Source organism: Schistocerca cancellata, chromosome 8 (assembly GCF_023864275.1).
Source record: "Schistocerca cancellata isolate TAMUIC-IGC-003103 chromosome 8, iqSchCanc2.1, whole genome shotgun sequence".
Classification (NCBI taxonomy): Eukaryota; Metazoa; Arthropoda; class Insecta; order Orthoptera; family Acrididae; genus Schistocerca; species Schistocerca cancellata.
This window is the reverse complement of record NC_064633.1, coordinates 48,856,453-48,875,637: the sequence shown is the minus strand read 5'-3', so window position 1 is coordinate 48,875,637 and position 19,185 is coordinate 48,856,453. Positions and strand designations below refer to the sequence as shown.

Sequence of the window (19,185 nt, the reverse complement as noted above, 5' to 3'; positions counted from 1 at the left end):
CACTAGACTCGGTAAATAGTTGCCTCTAACGGCTTTTCGCGTTTCATGTTTGTGACTTATTTGCAGTCCTCAAATGTCACAATTTATGTACGCAGATATGTTTTGCGCGACTTATTTGAACATTGTTGCTCAGGCCAACAACACCATCTCCCAGGTTGCTCACATCTTATATCCGTGCAAGTTTCTGGTTGATACAACGATTTATATGCACAAATTTGGTGTGTCTATTGAGCAACTGTGTGGGCGGGACGCTTGTTCCAAATTTGTAATTCGTGTGACAATCCTTGAAAAACATATGGCGCGAATGAGATGGATGTGCCGTCTTTGATGATCGTCAAACAGAATCTTTGATATAGCGAGTAGCTGTACTTCCGGAGCAGCCATAGTGCCTTCTTTCTAATCGGTTCGTGGCGAGGAGGGAGTTAATGTCGTTGCCATGAAGGTATTTCTTTATGAAGTTATCCAAAATGACCTAAAATATTGTTATACAGCGGATAATATGTGGTATCTGATATAGAAATTTGATTTATATTTACAATTTAATTGACGATTATTTACGATGTTGTGGATTATACACGCACACCGTGTGTTTGGTACATGTGCTGTAGCTGATGGAAGTATCAATAACTGTTTTCTTTTGCAGCTTAACGTGTCTTACCCTGGCACTGGGTGCCAGAAATTGTTCGAAGTTACCGATGAACACAAGCTTAGAATTTTTTATGAAAAGCGAATGGGAGCAGAAGTAGAAGCAGATGCACTTGGAGATGAGTGGAAAGGTTATATAGTGCGTATTTCTGGTGGAAATGACAAGCAAGGTTTCCCAATGAAACAAGGAATTTTAACAAATGGTAATTATCAGTTCATGTTTTGTGTTGCATTTGATTGAAGTTGCTGTATATCGTTGTCGACATGCGAGTACTTGAAGAGTGAGACGTTTTTCAGAACAGTAGAGAATTGTTTGTGATCCGGTACAGCTTAGAGCGGCGGTGCATTAATGTTTACAACAGCGTTATGTTTATTTCGTGTGCAGGGATTTTTAAGAGAAATTTGGTGTATGTAATGTTTACAAATAGCACTTGTGTGGAGAATAAGACTAGTTTTCTGTGTAACTGTCATTCGTATCGTTCTATCCTTGTGTAATGGGATCTGCAAATTATCGGATAACTATTACTTTGGTGTTCATAATAACTCCACATTCAGTTCCAAAATCAGGACATACGTAGACATATGTTAATATTGCTAGTTCTGAAATGCGGTCAATGAAATGCCTATATATTCAGAGCTAGGATTGATGGCATGTAGGAAATCCTGCAATTAAAATCTCTTAACACCATTTTAAATTGGTCATCATTTCTGTAGTAACTGTTTTGCTACCCAGTGTTCAATATTTGCAAACCTGAAGATGCTAGTTGAGCAGTTAAGGTAGTTCTGAAATGGATGTTGATGTAAAATGAAGTATATTTGTGAAGTGGTTTTAGAAAGGAAATTGTGTAACTGGGTTTAAAGTTACCTTAGCTTTAAATTGTTTTGCTTATGGTAAAAAAAATGACTTGTCATGTCTATGAAGGAAGTGCACATTAAATGAGAATTGATCATTAAAATGTGACGAAAGGTGCTTAAGGCACCACGATTTAAATTACACTATAGTCTAAATTATGCCAATCTAAGAATTAGATATTTGAGGTGTCCTGTAAAACATTCCTTTCAACTTCTCCCTTTTCGAAATCAAACACTGGAGACTCCAGGCAGGAATATCAAATAATGTAGGGAAGGATATTGTTACTTGTTGTAAAGACACATTATACTGTAGACAGGCGCAATTCAGATATTAACATAAAATGTTATATTTTATAGTTTATTCTGTGTGTTGGGAAATAGGTGGTATTATAAAGCTTGGCATTTTAATGTGTGTATGGTTATGCTTTTGCTAATAATTTTCATGTTACGTAGAACTCTCCTTACAGCTGGGAATTTTTTTATTAAAAAACAATAGTTTTATGGCTTTAAGCTGAATCAGGTGAACCTACATGGTAAAACGCAAAGTACAGTGTGTGTCATCCCATCATGTGAATATTAAAAGTAAAGGAATGTGTAAAATATACTTAGTGTTAAAAGATCAAAGCCACATCCATTGCTTCTAGTCATAGTTAACTATTCAGAGAATATCATCAATACTGTGATGAACGAAAGGTAAAATTTGCGTGCATGTAAAAAGAAAGTATTTTATAGTGAGCAGATACTAAAATGTTAAATGTGGCATCAGGGCAGCTTCGGGCATGGATGTGTGTGATGTCCTTCGGTTAGTTAGGTTTAAGTAGTTCTAAGTTCTAGGGGACTGATGACCACAGATGTTAAGTCCCATAGTGCTCAGAGCCATTTGAACCATTTTGACACCAGGGCAAGGCAAAAGCGGTACGCACGAACAGACTAGCTGGAAGCTGATGTCATTAGACTAGGAATGCTGGGTTGCTGCCTTCACAAGTGAGAGGAGTACAGAATTTGATACATGCTAGCACCGAATCTTGTAACCAAGCAAAATTAGCAAAAATGTTATGGTGCATGAATACAGATTGATTATTCAGCGTGAACTGTGCATTTTCTTTTTTCTCTAAAAATTTCCGCTTCCTCTAATATATTCAAAATATGGCTTTCTTTTTTATTTTCTTAAGGACTTGTGTTGCTGTGGCCATCATGTAGGTTTGATGTTAATGGAGAAAATCTTCCTTATGGGTGCGTTACTTTCAATGTTTCTGAGTGTACTTACATGTTCCCGCAGTGCCACCAGGTGTTAGAGATCTTGACAAACTGCCTATTGGCTTCTGTCTCGGGTTCTTCGGCCAATGCTCATCTAATGATTTTTCTGACATTTCGCCAGCACGAGTGGCTGGCATTGTCAAAGCTTCACCCTCCATTGCCGGTGGTGAACTGGAGCCGAGCTCGCAGCCACAGACTATATGTACCTGGCGCGCCAATGTCAGAGGGCTTCTCCGCGGTCATTTCCGGTGCGGGTCTCCTCTTGCTACCTGCGACGGTCGTTTGCTGCAGTACGGGAAGCCAGGATCCGTTTACCTTAAGGCTTTCCTCTTTCTTGTTCAAACTGTTCGCGTGCTTTTGTATTTCTACAGCTTCTCTGAACAAGCGCGTGTGATGGTGCTTCTCTACAGCCCGAACTTCCGTGTCGGTGAATTTTATTACGCTGACACTGAAAGATCTCTTAATGCCATATATGTGCAAACATATGTAAACAATTACTTGAAGCTGACTGAGTAGGCACAATTGGTCAGTAGTTTTGGGTCGACCAAAGCGTCTGATCCCACCCATCGGCTTTGACCCGTGACGTAAGGCTGTTGTGGTGTGTCACGTCAAGACGGTGCGGAATTTAGTTTGTGAGAGTGGTGTGTTTGTAGGTGTCATTTTGTTGCGATCGGTGGTGTTCGCTGGTGGTGTTAGGTGATGGTTTTGGTTTAGTTCGTGAGTGTGGCGTTGTGTGTGAATTTTGGTAAATTGTTTTTTGTATGTCTTTGGTAGGTATGGATATGACTGACAGGGTAAACAGTTTTCGGTTGTCGGCTGTGGTGGGGGACAGTGTGTTGTCTCTAATAAAATTTCAACTATTCGGATTTTTGAATGAAGTCGTGAAGAAATGAGGCTTACTTAAAGTTCCAGTGTCTCGTACCATGGACAGCTGTATGTGGAGATGTCGTAAGGCTAACAGGTCAAAGGAAGTGTTCGATCCCAATGTGTGGCTGTGAATGTTGGTATTGGTATCGGGAGATGTTTTTCAGCTATATAGGTTAAGGGAAGTGTTTGATGCCAATTCATGAGATTGGGAGCTGCTGTTGAGCTATATAGGTCAAGGGAAGTGTCAGATTCCAGATATTGTGTGTAGTGATATTTGGGGAGTTTTGTGATGGGTTTCTTTTGTCATTTTGCGGGGTTTTGTATGGGGGTGGGTGTCTAAATTTGGTTATATTTAGTTTGTCCCCACCCAAAAACCTCCTATTTCCCGCACTTGTCCCGTTAGTGTCATTAGGCTTTTTGTGGAACTTGTGTTTTTCGATGTATTTTCGTCCTCTTAATGTGTACATAACGACTATATGGCCATATTGGAATCTTGGCTTATGGTGGTTTCTGCCATATTTGTGACATCATGGGTCAAAGCAGATGGGTGGGATCGGACGCTTCCGTATTTCCATAGTTTTAAACTAAATATTTTGTTTCAAATATAAGGACAGCTGTTGCAGAATTTTGCAAATTTGCCTTCTGTGTAATTGTTTTTCGATCACAAGGCACTTGTCTAATACTTCCTCCAGGCCTGAAGTTATTTCTTAATTTGTGTTTACGTCTTAAATTAATAGAATGCTATTCTATGGTAAATTGTAGACGGGCAGCATACGGTATTTTATCATTTTAACTCCGAACATGGCTTCATATTTAATCCCAGAGTAGAATATAAACTGTCAGTTGTACAGTTTCTTTGCCTCACAGAAAACCGTTAATTTTTTGCACATTTTGAAATAATTATGAAATTTATTGTCCTTTATTCCGGTGTAAGCTATACAAGAAACTGTCTCCCCCCCCCCTCATTTTTTTCCCAAGAAATTTGTTCCATCCTACTAGCTTTTTGCAGTGCTTTTTGGAAATGCTACATAACAATATTACAGAGTACAGAATTTAAAAAAAATCTGTCAAATTCACCCCAAGCTGTAGTCTAATTTGAAAATGATATTTTGCCAAGAACTATTTCTTTATTTGCATTCTTTATCTGGGTGGGATATGATAAAACAATTGCTCTAAGTACAACTGTAAGTCCTCTCAACATGCCGCAGGGCTTCACATCATCATGTGATGCCCCACCACGCACGAAATTCCACCAGAAATGCGACAAAAGTATATGAGCAGAGCAAGCACCAAGCACGGGCTGCCTACATCATCGTAGCTGCGCATGCGCAGTACAGCCTGTTGTCTGGCACTGTCTGGTAACTGCTCAAACGAACCTACTATCTACATGGATAGCTTCTGTTCCGCCAGCCAGCTAGTCTCTTTGTTAGTGTGGGCCACTTTTGCCTTGCCCAGCACAGTTGCCCTACTGTCATACTGATATGACACTGCACTTGCTTCTTCCCACATAGTAACGTGTGTGTGCTGGGACTAATCATGTTATGTGACAATTCTTTATTGCCAATCTGGCCTTTTTTACAAAAGTGTCGTAACTTTTTGGATGCAGATAAATTTTAAAGAATGGGCATGTCTGTACCTTTTTGCGTGCCATGCTATTGACGATATTCTCTGAATAGTAAATTTTGACTTGCGATGGGTATGCCTATGATCTTTCGATGTTTAGTATATTTCACACGATGCAATGACACTGTACTTTGCTTTTTACCATGTTCACCTGATGTGGCTAAAAGCTGCGAAACTGGTCGTGTTTTAATAAACAGTTTTACCAGCTGTACAAGAACTCTGGTTGCCCAGAATATAAAGTAGTTTGTAATAATTTTTGGTGTACATATGCTCAAGTGGATTAATTTATGTCTGTTTTATATATTCTAATATGATCTAGTGCAGTGACTGTGTAGACCACACACAGGCAGCTGCCAGTGATTTTGTGTGTGGGATAGTAAGTCCCTTGGTGATTTAAGGGTGCTGCAGAATGTTGATTTCAGTGTGTGACACTAATAAATTGTGCCAAATCAGGTGTTTGTGGAAGAAATGTAAATTTGCCGAAATATGTAAGTTGCAGGAATGTTGCCAGTAAGGTATGATGGTAACAAAAGATTAGCTGTTTGTGCTAAGCAGCCAATGCGAGGAGAAGGCAGACCTGTTTGGAAGTAATAACGTTGAGAAGGAATGGCAAAACGTTGCTGTAAACAAGGATTACAAATTTAATTGCTCTTTGAGTAGTAGCTGTCTGAAATGTGGAAGTATCTGCAAGCCAAGGACATGGTTGCAATCCATGATGTTTGAAAAAGTGAAATATTTCTCTGCTCTTTTGCTGCACAATTGATCCGCAGGAGCATGCTAAGTGGATCAACGATTTTAATTACTTCATTGGAGAAGTTTAGTGGATCAATGTTCATTAGTGTATTGAATGTGCGACTTAATTTAATTGAAAAACATTGACCCACTTTCTCAATGTGGCTTTTGCTGCACTTTCAGATGATTCAGTCCACACAAATGTTTGACTGTTCGAGTAATTTCACTGCCACATTTACTATATTTTTGTCTCTGCAATTAGTCAAAGAGAGACGCACCAATGGACAATGTCACTGTGCACGGCTAAATCGGTTAACTTGTACACATTGGAGCACTTGCTGTCATAATCTCAAAATATCTCTTGAAATTAATACACCAACAAAGAGCAGTTTAAGTTTTGATGCTAGAAATACAGTGCCTTTCTCACGTGTCATTGGTTATGTGAAAGAATCATCCCATTGGTTATGTTAAACTAATGCATTGCCAGCCTATGAGCAAGTAGCACTGTAGTGATTGCTACTGTCAGTGATCTAGACTTTAGTGCAGAAATTACATAGCTTTTGAAAAGTGGTCTGAATTGGTGTTGTTATGCTTTAATTATGCAGTCAAGCCTGCTAAGATACCATTTTTCCAGGCAGTAACAGCTTTGTTCATTAAATTGGCTTCACTATTGATGTATTTGTATATTGTTAAATTTTCAATTTCCACTTGGCTGAGAAGTTTTATCTCCTTCTCAGTTTCAGCATGTATCCATAGTGCGGCAAATTCACTGATTAAAAATAGTTTGTGGATTGACTTCTCTCGTAGCTTTCACTTTCTAGCACATTGCAAACAATTTGTTGTTGGACCATATGTTCAGTTTCATGAGGGGGGGTGGGGGACATTGTCAGATACTGCCGTTCCTCCCCCCTCCCCGCACTAGTGTACTATGTGCTTCTGTGCAGTTAGCTGTTCCTCAGCCATTGTGCTGTTTTCCATCCCTGCAACACCTTGCGGCCATTACTGCAGGTTTTCAGTCTCTCATTTCTCAACGTATTTTGTTGGTAGTATCTTTGGGGATTATGTACTGGGGCAGCCCTAAAGTCCATAAATGAATGAAATTGGGTGTTTTGAAGTTGGTTATTACCTTCTGAAATAGTCAGGGACACAAGTGACATGGACAGTTCTGGTGACTGTTACAGAATGTGGGTTGTGACGGCTCTTGCCAGGTCGTTACTATTTGCATACTCTGGGGGGGGGGGGGGGGAGAGAGAGAACAATAACACAGAAACTGTTTGTGATACTTCAAAGTGTAGATGTGAACTACTTTTGTGACATTGCTGAACAATAGTTTCCATTGAATATTTGCATTATTAACTGGCTCTGGTTACAATGATTTCATGAAGTTGTTATATTCTGTAAAAACTTACATTGTAATGATTTGGCATATTACACATCTGACACACTTTCTTAATTCCTGGGTGATGCAGTTACATTAATGGAGAAAACAATATCAGAAATTGATTTTGGCTATTTTTCTTTCGTGCTGTTTGAGCTATCACTGCTCTCTCCCTGGTGTGTAATTAATTTTTTCAGTCTTCTATTGAGCAGTGTGGCGCCGTGGTTAACATATTGGGTTCACATTCGGGAGGACTGTGGTCCAAACCTGTGTCCGGTCATCCTGATTTAGGTTTTCTGTGATTTCCCTAAATCATTTCAGGCAAATGCCCAGGGTGGTTCCTTTGAAAGGATATGGCTGACTTACTTCCCCATCCTTTCCTAATCTGATGGGACTGACGACCTCACTGTTGTCCCCCACCCCATCTAGTCTTAAACACCACCATAGTTTTAGGCTCTGACTCTTAAAACTGCAGTGCTGTTTTAGTTACCTTCCAGGTCTTTCACCGACACCTTCCACAATATCTGCTTTATGAGAGATAGTGAAGAGTCTGCAGTATTGTAATTTATTTGTATGCACACCTTCAATGGTGTTAGTGACAATGATGAAGCATGAACTATTTCATGCCTGTTGCCTGCCTTTCAGCAGTCTCTTCAGTGGTGTATGAGGAAAATTGTTTTCTTGGCACCATAATTTCAAGCAAGTCAGACTCCTTCAAATTGTGTTAGAGATCATCATGTTTTTGTGGTTCATGGTGGTGGGTTCCTGTTATGTCCTAGTTCATAACCACAGGCAACGTATGAGTGGCCAAGTAAGTGGTCCTGACAGTCTGGATACCAGTTGCTTTGGAATAAGGCTGGGCATCATATTCTGAGTCGTGGTCACCTTTGTGCTCAGATGGCAAAGACTACCAAATCCACTGGTTAGTCCCTCATCTGTTAGGGGTAAAACCCAATGAGACCTGGGGCAAGTAAGGCTAGCAACCTCCTTCCCTGGTACTTTAAATATGATGCTGGCAACAATCAGAGCAAAATGTCTAAGACCTTTGGACGTGATGGAGTCCCACCTCTAATTGACAAACCAGGGACTCCTAAGATAAGACTCGGCAAACGAATGGTAATGAGATGGGGAGCTATTAATATCAATGGGGGCTACTCTGGGAAGAAGGTAGAGCTGGCAGTGGCTGCAAGTATGATGGGTTGGACGTTTTAGCTGTTAGTGACATTCAGGTAAGGGGTGAGAAAGAAGAGGAAGTGGGAGAATACAAGGTATACCTGTCAGGAGTCAAAGCAGGAATAGCACAATGGGGAGTAGGGCTTAACATCAGGAAAGAAATGGAACCCAGCGTAGTTTCAATTAGGTACGTAAACGAATGACTGATGTGGATAGATTTGACAGTGTCTAGCAAGAAAATAAGGATTGTGTTAGTATATTCGCATTGTGAAGGGACAGATGAAGATAAGATGGATAGTTTTTATGACACACTCGGTGATGTAGTTGTTAGAATAAAGGAAAAGGACAGTGTTCTGCTCATCGGTGATTCTAATGCCAGGATTGGAAATCGAACAGAAGGGTATGAAAAGGTTATGGGTAAATTTGGAGAGGCTATGGAGGCCAACAGGAACGGGAAACAACTCTTGAATTTCTATGCCTGTATGGGCTTAGTAATCACAAATGCCTTTTTTAAACATAAGAACATTCACCAGTATACTTGGGAAGGTGGGGAACCAGATCTGTCATTGACTATATAACAACAGATCAGGAATTCAGGAAGGCGGTGAGGGACACACGTGTCTTGAGGGGATTCTTTGATGACACTGATCACTATTTAAGCTGCAGTGAAATTGGGATTGTGAGGCTGAAAGTGCAGGAGGTCAGGTCCATATGTAGGTGGATAAGAGTGGAGGAACTTCAGGATAAGAACATCAGGCACAAGTACATAACAGTGATCTCAGAAAGGTACGAGTTAGCTGAATGTAGTCAATTACAGTCATTGGAAAAGGAATGGACAAGGTACAGGGACACAGTACTAGAAGTGGCTAAAGAATGTCTTGGAACAGTAGTGTGTAAAAGTAGGATGAAGCAAACAGCTTGGTGGAAAGACAGTCAAGGCAGCCTGGTGGTGGTGGTGGTGGTGGTGGTGGTGGTGGTGGTGATCATCATGGTTTTTTTCAACCACTGAATAATATATTTTCTTGTTGCCAGTGTTAGGCCTCCAAACAATTTGGGGCATCTAAAACTGCTCATAGTCTTGTTAGATTTTTCATAAGTTGGAAACCACATCTGGGAACTACACGCCTCATAATGACAGGGTGTATACGGCCCGGGACATCCGGGAATTCCGGGAAAAACCCGGGAATTTTTAGAATTCCGGGATTTTTCATTGTTTTAGATTTCGGTTAAAGTTTTGTAGGTGTGACGTGTAAGATCTGATACGCTGACAAAGAACTTTACTCCACTACTGCTGAATAATATTGCAGCAACGAAACACAAATCAGAGAATAACACCAAAACAAAAGTTTAGTTGCATAGAAAATGGGTACTAATTTACACAATGCACAGACCAGCTTGCCGACACCTTTAAGTGTCAAAGGCTTTAGGTCGAAGATTATGCAGTACGTCCGTAACAACTAACGTGCATTCCATGTGTGTGACGTCACAATTGTTTACATTTCTAACAGATCACCAGAAAATATTACGATTAGTGACTTGAGATGCGTTACTTACAAAGTAAATTTCCACGCAAGATGATTTATGTTACGTGTGAGAATGTGCAGACAGTGCAGTGAATTTCTTAAATCACAGGGCGTTATAACTCTCATTCAAAACATATCACTTTGAGAATCAGCCACTTGAAAAATGTCGGGCCCAGAAGATAAGTCATTTATGCCACTATTTAAAATTTTACCGGCACATTTGTATTTTATATGACTTAACGTGTAACACACATTAAAAAGAGACCGAGCTTCAAGTTAGTTTTCATATTAAATGTTGTTCTTTCATAGTTAAAAATTATGCAATCGATGGCAAAAAGTGTAACTGACCCTCAAAAAAATGTGCATAATGTGTTACTGAGCAATGTCACAAGTCTCTTCAGGCCAGAACACCTCGACTTTTCTACACAACTGATAATCATTTTGGCACGATTTTAATTGCCAAATTAGAGCCTGTTGGTAGGCCTACGGACTTCCTATCATTTTAGGGCTAATAACAGTGGATGCCAATAGACGATGCAATTCTCGTTCGTACATACACATCTACTTACGAGTTAACCGGTGTAGAAACGCACTTTGCTGATTTGAGCGAGCTCGGCCTACCTTCCTAACGTACGCGCCGCGGCCTGTCTTTCTCGTAGGCCTCCTGCTCTGAATAACTGCCGTCATTCGCTAGCGAGATCACGTGACACGAGCTATGACTGGCTGACAAAAGTGCATCGCTCAACGCAATCTCAATTTTAGAGTTTCCGAAGCTACCGTGCTGTAATTTGTGGAGTTTGTGTATATACTTTAGCAATACGAAAATAAACTCTGTGCATATTGTCTCGCATCAAACGACTTTCCAGACGCATTGTTTTTCCTGGATTTCGTTTCCTAAAGTGCTGGGACGTCCTCCGCCGGTATAAGACCTTTACGATTCAAAGGACTGATAGGTTTTACAACTCCGAGGGAAAGTATACTGCTACTTAACACGGATGTATTTTCACCCTCTTCAATGAAAATCTTCAAGGTATCAGACCGCATCGTCATAATTTAAAATGCGCCAACGTTTCGGCCAGCGTTGCAGCTAGCCTTTAACGTAAGGCCCTGATGAAGGCTAGCTGCAACGCTGGCCGAAACGTTGGCGCATTTTAAATTATGACGATGCGGTCTGATACCCTGAAGAATTTCATTGAAGATGACAACGGCCGCGGAAGCCTACGCTTATATTTTCACCTTCTTTATACGTAATTTCATCCGGGAGAAATTGTGTTTTTTAACCGGGAAAAATCCGGGAATTTTTTTTCTTGTCCACGTAGACACCCTGAATGATAAATCATTTGATTTGTTCCTGTAAAACACAACTGGGCAATTTGAGACACTATTTGATATACCTGCATGCTAGACTAATTCAGTCTTTCATGACAGCCTTTGTGCGTTAGGCATTCAGTCGCTCTACATAGTGAGTGGCTAACATGAACACTGGTATTGCCTAGACACACTAGACTTCTGAATTTCACACCTGTGATCCTGTGGGGAATCTGCACCTCCATGTGACTACAAATGATATTTCCATTACCATTTTACAAGCATTAGACAGTGAATAAGTGAAGCCTATGCCTATGGACTGTTTTTGTAGCATCTGGTTTTGGCCAAATTAGCATATATTTTTCAAGCAATAATTAGATGGATAAAATCTGATTACATCCTTGGCAACTGTTTCATTTAATGCTACAGTTTTAGGTATGAAAGATAACTGGTGTTGGCAGAAAAAAAATTACTTCCACATTTAAGAACTTCTTACAGCAATGACATGGTGCACTATCTACAAAAAATGATTGTACATTTCTGCTCATTTCTTTGTTATTCAGACAAGAATGAAAAATATCACATCGATTATTTGCATGTCAAGAGACACCAAAGGAGGAAATGGCATTGTTTTTGAAACCTGTGGATGATTTGCTGTTTGTATTACTAGTGGTTCTTCATTTTCACAGCAGATGTTGACACTTTCTGATCATTAATCTTTGTTTCACCATTTTGTCCCCTGTGCGCTTATCACCCTCCACTTTAGTTAACATTGTCCTGTTCTGTAACATACCTGGGCGATTTGCAGTTGTATTCTGTATTTGACTGTTTCCACAATTAAACTCATTCACTAACTTATGCTGAGATTTTCCTTTTTCACTCTTATAAGATATTAGCTGTTCTAGTGAAAGAAAAATTTTTTAAAATTTGAAGCAGCCGTGATTGTTCACTACGGAAGAGAAATTGGAAGCCACAAACAATAATAAACATCAAAATATCAACGGGTGTACTGCTGGTCTACAGTGTCCAACGGGCACAATATTTTGGTGATCATACATGTCGCCATCATCAGGTGAACTGACGGACTGAGCTCCTGTGAACGTGCCGGCACAGAGATCCGTACGCTATGGCTGCTCAGAGGGTTCCCTCAGTGATTATGAAGGATGAGGGACACTGGTCCAGAAATAACAGTTGAAAGTTAGGTGTGAAAATCTTCCTGGGCACTTTTACTGCTAGCTCTTTGCTTTGAATATTTTGGGAGGAGGTAGTATGGGCCAAAACAAGAAACTGTCTAGTAAACATGGGTTTAAGCATACCTTCAGAGCTATGAGCACTTCTTCAGCAGAAGAGGTTTCAAAGTGCAAAGATGGAAAAAGTGGTCATAGTTTGTAAATATCCACTGTAAAGTCCATGTTTACTAATTTTTGTGTTTGGTCCATGCTACCTCCTCCCAAAATATGGAAAACAAAGAGCTTGCAGTAGTGGTGGTGGTTTGTGATCAGAGGTATCAAAGATTTTTGCTTATAACTTGACTCTTTTTGGACCAGTCTTACCAGGAGTTGATTAGATTAGATTTACTTTCATTCCAATTGATCCGTAGTGAGGAGGTCCTTCAGGATGTGGAACATGTCAGAAAAACAACAATACATAACAAATATTTACAACTAAAACAAATAAGCTAATGTACCATTCCACAGGTCCCAAGTGGAATGAGAATCATTTTTTAATGAACACTATATGAAAGTCATTTTACAAATACTAATGCACTGAATTTAAAATTAAAAAGTTTATTTATAAGGTAATAAATGTGTAATAAAACTACTATAATACTTATTTACAATGAACACATTACTGCAATGAAATTGTGCAGAGGTTTTACTGAGAAATTCATCAATGGAGTAGGAGGAGTTGGCAATCAATAAATCCTTTAGGCTTCTCTTAAACTGAATTTCATTGGTTGTTAAGCTTTTTATGGCTGCTGGCAAGTTATTGAAAATGTGTGTTCCTGAATAATGCTCACCTTTTTGTACAAGACTAAGTGACTTGAAATCCTTGTGAAAATTATTCTTATTTCTAGTATTGATTCCATGAATTGAGCTGTTGGTTTGAAAAAGAGATATATTTTTAATGACAAACAATGGAGGGGTATCTGTTGAGAGGCCAGACAAACATGTGGTTCCTGAAGAGGGGCAGCAGCCTTTTCAGTAGTTGCAGGGGCAACAGTCTGGATGATTGACTGATCTGGCCTTGTAACATTAACCAAAACGGCCTTGCTGTGCTGGTACTGCGAACGGCTGAAAGCAAGGGGAAACTACGGCCGTAATTTTTTCCCGAGGACATGCAGCTCTACTGTATGATTAAATGATGGCGTCCTCTTGGGTAAAATATTCCGGAGGTAAAATAGTCCCCCATTCGGATCTCCGGGCGGGGACTACTCAGGAGGACGTCGTTATCAGGAGAAAGAAAACTGGCGTTCTACGGATCGGAGCGTGGAATGTCAGATCCCTTAATCGGGCAGGTAGGTTAGAAAATTTAAAAATGGAAATGGATAGGTTAAAGTTAGATATAGTGGGAATTAGTGAAGTTCGGTGGCAGGAGGAACAAGACTTTTGGTCAGGTGATTACAGGGTTATAAATACAAAATCAAATAGGGGTAATGCAGGAGTAGGTTTAATAATGAATAAAAAAAATAGGAGTGCGGGTTAGCTACTACAAACAGCATATGCCAACTACCTCTGCAGATGATGAAGAAATAGATGAAATGTATGACGAGATAAAAGAAATTATTCAGGTAGTGAAGGGAGACGAAAATTTAATAGTCATGGGTGACTGGAATTCGTCAGTAGGAAAAGGGAGAGAAGGAAACATAGTAGGTGAATATGGATTGGGGGGAAGGAATGAAAGAGGAAGCTGCCTTGTAGAATTTTGCACAGAGCATAACTTAATCATAGCCAACACTTGGTTCAAGAATCATAAAAGAAGGTTGTATACCTGGAAGAATCCTGGAGATACTAAAAGGTATCAGATAGATTATATAATGGTAAGACAGATTTAGGAACCAGAAGAATCCTGGAGATACTAAAAGGTATCAGATAGATTATATAATGGTAAGACAGATTTAGGAACCAGGTTTTAAATTGTAAGACATTTCCTGGGGCTGATGTGGATTCTGACCACAATCTATTGGTTATGAACTGCAGATTGAAACTGAAGAAACTGCAAAAAGGTGGGAATTTAAGGAGATGGGACCTGGATAAACTGAAAGAACCAGAGGTTGTAGAGAGTTTCAGGGAGAGCATAAGGGAACAATTGACAGGAATGGGGGAAAGAAATACAGTAGACGAAGAATGGGTAGCTCTGAGGGATGAAGTAGTGAAGGCAGCAGAGGATCAAGTAGGTAAAAAGACGAGGGCTAATAGAAATCCTTGGGTAACAGAAGAAATATTGAATGTAATTGATGAAAGGAGAAAATATAAAAATGCAATAATGAAGCAGGCAAAAAGGAATACAAACGTCTCAAAAATGAGATCGACAGGAAGTGCAAAATGGCTAAGCAGGGATGGCTAGAGGACAAATGTAAGGATGTAGAGGCTTGTCTCACTAGGGGTAAGATAGATACTGCCTACAGGAAAATTAGAGACCTTTGGAGAGAAGAGAACCACTTGTATGAATATCAAGAGCTCAGATGGCAACCCAGTTCTAAGCATAGAAGGGAAGGCAGAAAGGTGGAAGGAGTATATAGAGGGTTTATACAAGGGCGATGTACTTGAGGACAATATTATGGAAATGGAAGAGGATGTAGATAAAGACGAAATGGGAGATAAGATACTGCGTGAAGAGTTTGATAGAGCACTGAAAGACCCGAGTCGAAACAAGGCCCCGGGAGTAGACAACATTCCAGTTGAACTGCTGATGGCCTCGGGAGAGCCAGTCATGACAAAACTCTACCATCTGGTGAGCACAATGTATGAGACAGGCGAAATACCCTCAGACTTCAAGAAGAATATAATAATTCCAATCCCAAAGAAAGCAGGTGTTGACAGATGTGAAAATTACCGAACTATCAGTTTAATAAGTCACAGCTGCAAAATACTAACGCGATTTCTTTACAGACGAATGGAAAAACTGGTAGAAGCCGACCTCGAGGAAGATCAGTTTGGATTCCGTAGAAATGTTGGAACACGTGAGGCAATACTGACCTTACGACTTATCTTAGAAGAAAGATTAAGAAAAGGCAAACCTACGTTTCTAGCATTTGTAGACTTAGAGAAAGCTTTTGACAATGTTGACTGGAATACGCTCTTTCAAATTCTAAAGATGGCAGGGGTAAAATACAGGGAGCGAAAGGCTATTTACAGTTTGTACAGAAACCAGATGGCAGTTAAGAGTCGAGGGGCATGAAAACGAAGCAGTGGTTGGGAAAGGAGTAAGGCAGGGTTGTAGCCTCTCCCCGATGTTATTCAATCTGTATATTGAGCAAGCAGTAAAGGAAACAAAAGAAAAATTCGGAGTAGGTATTAAAATTCATGGAGAAGAAGTAAAAACTTTGAGGTTCGCCGATGACATTGTAATTCTGTCAGAGACAGCAAAGGACTTGGAAGAGCAGTTGAACGGAATGGACAGTGTCTTGAAAGGAAGATATAAGATGAACATCAACAAAAGCAAAACGAGGATAATGGAATGTAGTCAAATTAAGTCGGGTGATGCTGAGGGAATTAGATTAGGAAATGACACTTAAAGTAGTAAAGGAGTTTTGCTATTTAGGGAGTAAAATAACCGATGATGGTCGAAGTAGAGAGGATATAAAATGTAGACTGGCAGTGGCAAGGAAAGCGTTTCTCAAGAAGAGGAATTTAACATCGAGTATAGATTTAAGTGTCAGAAAGTCGTTTCTGAAAGTATTTGTATGGAGTGTAGCCATGTATGGAAGTGAGACATGGACGATAACTAGTTTGGACAAGAAGAGAATAGAAGCTTTCGAAATGTGGTGCTACAGAAGAATGCTGAAGATAAGGTGGGTAGATCACCTAACTAATGAGGAGGTATTGAATAGGATTGGGGAGAAGAGAAGTTTGTGGCACAACTTGACTAGAAGAAGGGATCGGTTGGTAGGACATGTTTTGAGGCATCAAGGGATCACAAATTTAGCATTGGAGGGCAGTGTGGAGGGTAAAAATCGTAGAGGGAGACCAAGAGATGAATACACTAAGCAGATTCAGAAGGATGTAGGTTGCAGTAGATACTGGGTGATGAAGAAGCTTGCACAGGATAGAGTAGCATGGAGAGCTGCATCAAACCAGTCTCAGGACTGAAGACCACAACAACAAATTTCATTAAGGAATAAATATACTGGGAAGCAGTAGTTAGTATCCCTTGTTCCGTAAACATGCTTCTGCAGGATGTTCTTGAGTTCACACCACATATCTCTTACTACACGTTTTTGTGCCTGGAAAACTTTAGCTTGGCTTGATGAATTACCCCAAAAAATAATCCCATAGGACATTATGAAATGAAGGTAAGCATAGTGTGCCAGATCTTTCATTTTTATATCCTCTGTCTGACAAAATTTGCATTGCAAACAGATTTTTTAAGGCACTACAGCAGTTCTGTCGTGTGGTCCTCTCAGTTGAATTTATTATCTAGCTGTAATTCCAAGAATTTAACACTGTCCACTTCTTCTATCTTCTTGTCATTGTATGTTAGAAATATACTCGTGGGACACCCCTTAAAAGTTCTGAACTGCATGTAGTGTGTTTTTTCAAAGTTTAGTGACAAGGAATTGGCTAGGAACCAGTTATTAATGTCCACAAATATTTTATTAACTGAGCTTTCTAAGACTACACTTGATTTGCTATTTACTGCAATGTTTGTATCATCGGCAAACAAAAAGAACTTGGCATCTGGTAATGTTACTGATTAAAGGTCATTGATGTACGCAAGAAAAGGTAAGGGCCCCAAAATGGAACCTTGTGGGACCCCACATGTAATTAGTTCCCAGTTGGATGATGCCTGATAGATTGATACACGTCTGTTTCTAATAACACCCTTTGTTTCCTGACATATAAGATTTGAACCATGCATTTCCTGTTACACTATAATATTCCAATTTACTTAAAATGATATTGCGATTTACACAGTCAAATGCCTTTGACAGATCACAAAATATACCAGTTGCCTGCAATTTTTTGTCGAATGAATTAAGCACATTTTCACTGTAGGTGTAGATAGCTGCCTCATATCAGAACCTTTTAGAAATCTAAACTGTGACTTTGACAATATGTTATTTGAGATAAGATGGTTATACAACCGACTGTACATTACTTTCTCTAAAATTTTTTGAGAATGCTGGCAACCCAATCTGTATCATCACAGAATTGTCCTGTATCAACAGAGGTAGCTTTTAAAGCTCAAAATGAGTTAAAACTTGGTGTTAGTTGATAAAGTTGAATTATACTTGTGCACTGGTACTTGAGTAAAGTATCCTGGAACTTTACTTTTTACTTCTGTGTAGATGTGAAACCAGCATATCCCACATAGTTAATGGAAATCTTTGAGGAGCTGGTTGGAGTACGATAGAGGGAGTTCACATACCACTGGCAAGCATTTAGACATCTTTCAAACTGGTGTCAGTAGTCTCCAATGTAGTAGTATCACATTCTTCTACAATTTTGAGCCACTAAACTGTCAGACCCAGGATCACTAAAGTAATCCATTTTGATAGTGATGCCTAAGCAAATCACTGTAAGCTTTAGGCTACACAGTAAATTTGATATCTAGAACAGCAACCAGTTCTACAAAGCCTGACAGTCTGACTACAAATGCAGGGCTTGGTGGTATCTAGAAGCCAAATGGCTATCAGTGCTGAAGCAGATGTGAGATTGTTTTTTCAGTGGTCTGCTCTAAAGTTGCAAGAGTGTACCCAGAATTTAAAGTTTCTGTCAAAATAAGAACAACTTTGGACTTTGTGGCTTTTGAGTGCATTTGGTGAAAATGTTACTTAGTGTGAAATATTAGAGATTTGGACATCTTTGTGCATGTTGTTTGTTGAATAGATCTTCATTAAAGCTTTGACAAATTACAGGTAGAGTGCGCCTCTTGTTGTCAAAGGGTCATTCATGTTACCGCCCGAGACGGGATGGTGAAAGAAAGCGTAAATCGGTTCGTGGGTGCATTGTTGATGCAAACCTAAGTGTGTTGGCATTAGTCATCACCCGCAAAGGAGAACAGGTAAGTTGGCCATGTGGTGTTTATATCAGATACTGAATATTCATGGTGAAAGAGGTCATTTGTAATTCTTAATAAGTAGATTTATTTAGATAATTGAGCACCCTGTGACAGCAGCATGGTGGTCTATTTTGTTAGATATGTAATGCTGCACACTGCACTAAACACTTATAGCTCTTGGTGGTAAGTCTGTTACGAAGGAATTTGTAGATTCAAATTTTTCTCTAATCATGTCACCTTAATGAAATGAATGTGAATGGCTTATATCCACAGCACCAGCACTGTACTAAGTGGCCTTTGCTTGTACAGTTCTAGAATCTGTGGTAAACTAATGCAGGTACTTACCACACTGCTCTGCAACCATTGGTGCAGTGGAATTTATCTGGCAACAATGAGGTTAAACAGTTATGCATAAAAGTTTTTACAGAAAAACCGATTGACATCTACAGGTTTGTTAAATAAGGGCTAAGCACAAGTGTACGTAACTAATATATATGAATAAATTTGGTGTACAGCCTTTTATAGTTGCTTCAGCCTAACAATTTGCAGGATCTGTGTACAGCATCTGAATGACTGGTGTAGTGAGGAGAAATGTACAGAAAT

At 39.6% G+C, this 19,185-nt stretch overlaps 1 protein-coding gene across 1 annotated transcript in view; it reads left to right on the top strand.

The window, feature by feature from the left end:
• The first annotated feature begins 310 nt into the window (after positions 1 to 310).
• Positions 311 to 19,185, top strand: part of LOC126094575 (40S ribosomal protein S6) — a 32,660-nt gene continuing 13,785 nt past the window's right edge. Inside the window, exons 1-3 of the mRNA XM_049909041.1 lie at positions 311 to 442; positions 644 to 848; positions 18,440 to 18,585. Coding sequence (XP_049764998.1) covers positions 437 to 442; positions 644 to 848; positions 18,440 to 18,585 — 357 coding nt within the window. The 5' untranslated portion in view covers positions 311 to 436. The remainder of the gene's footprint in view (positions 443 to 643; positions 849 to 18,439; positions 18,586 to 19,185) is intronic.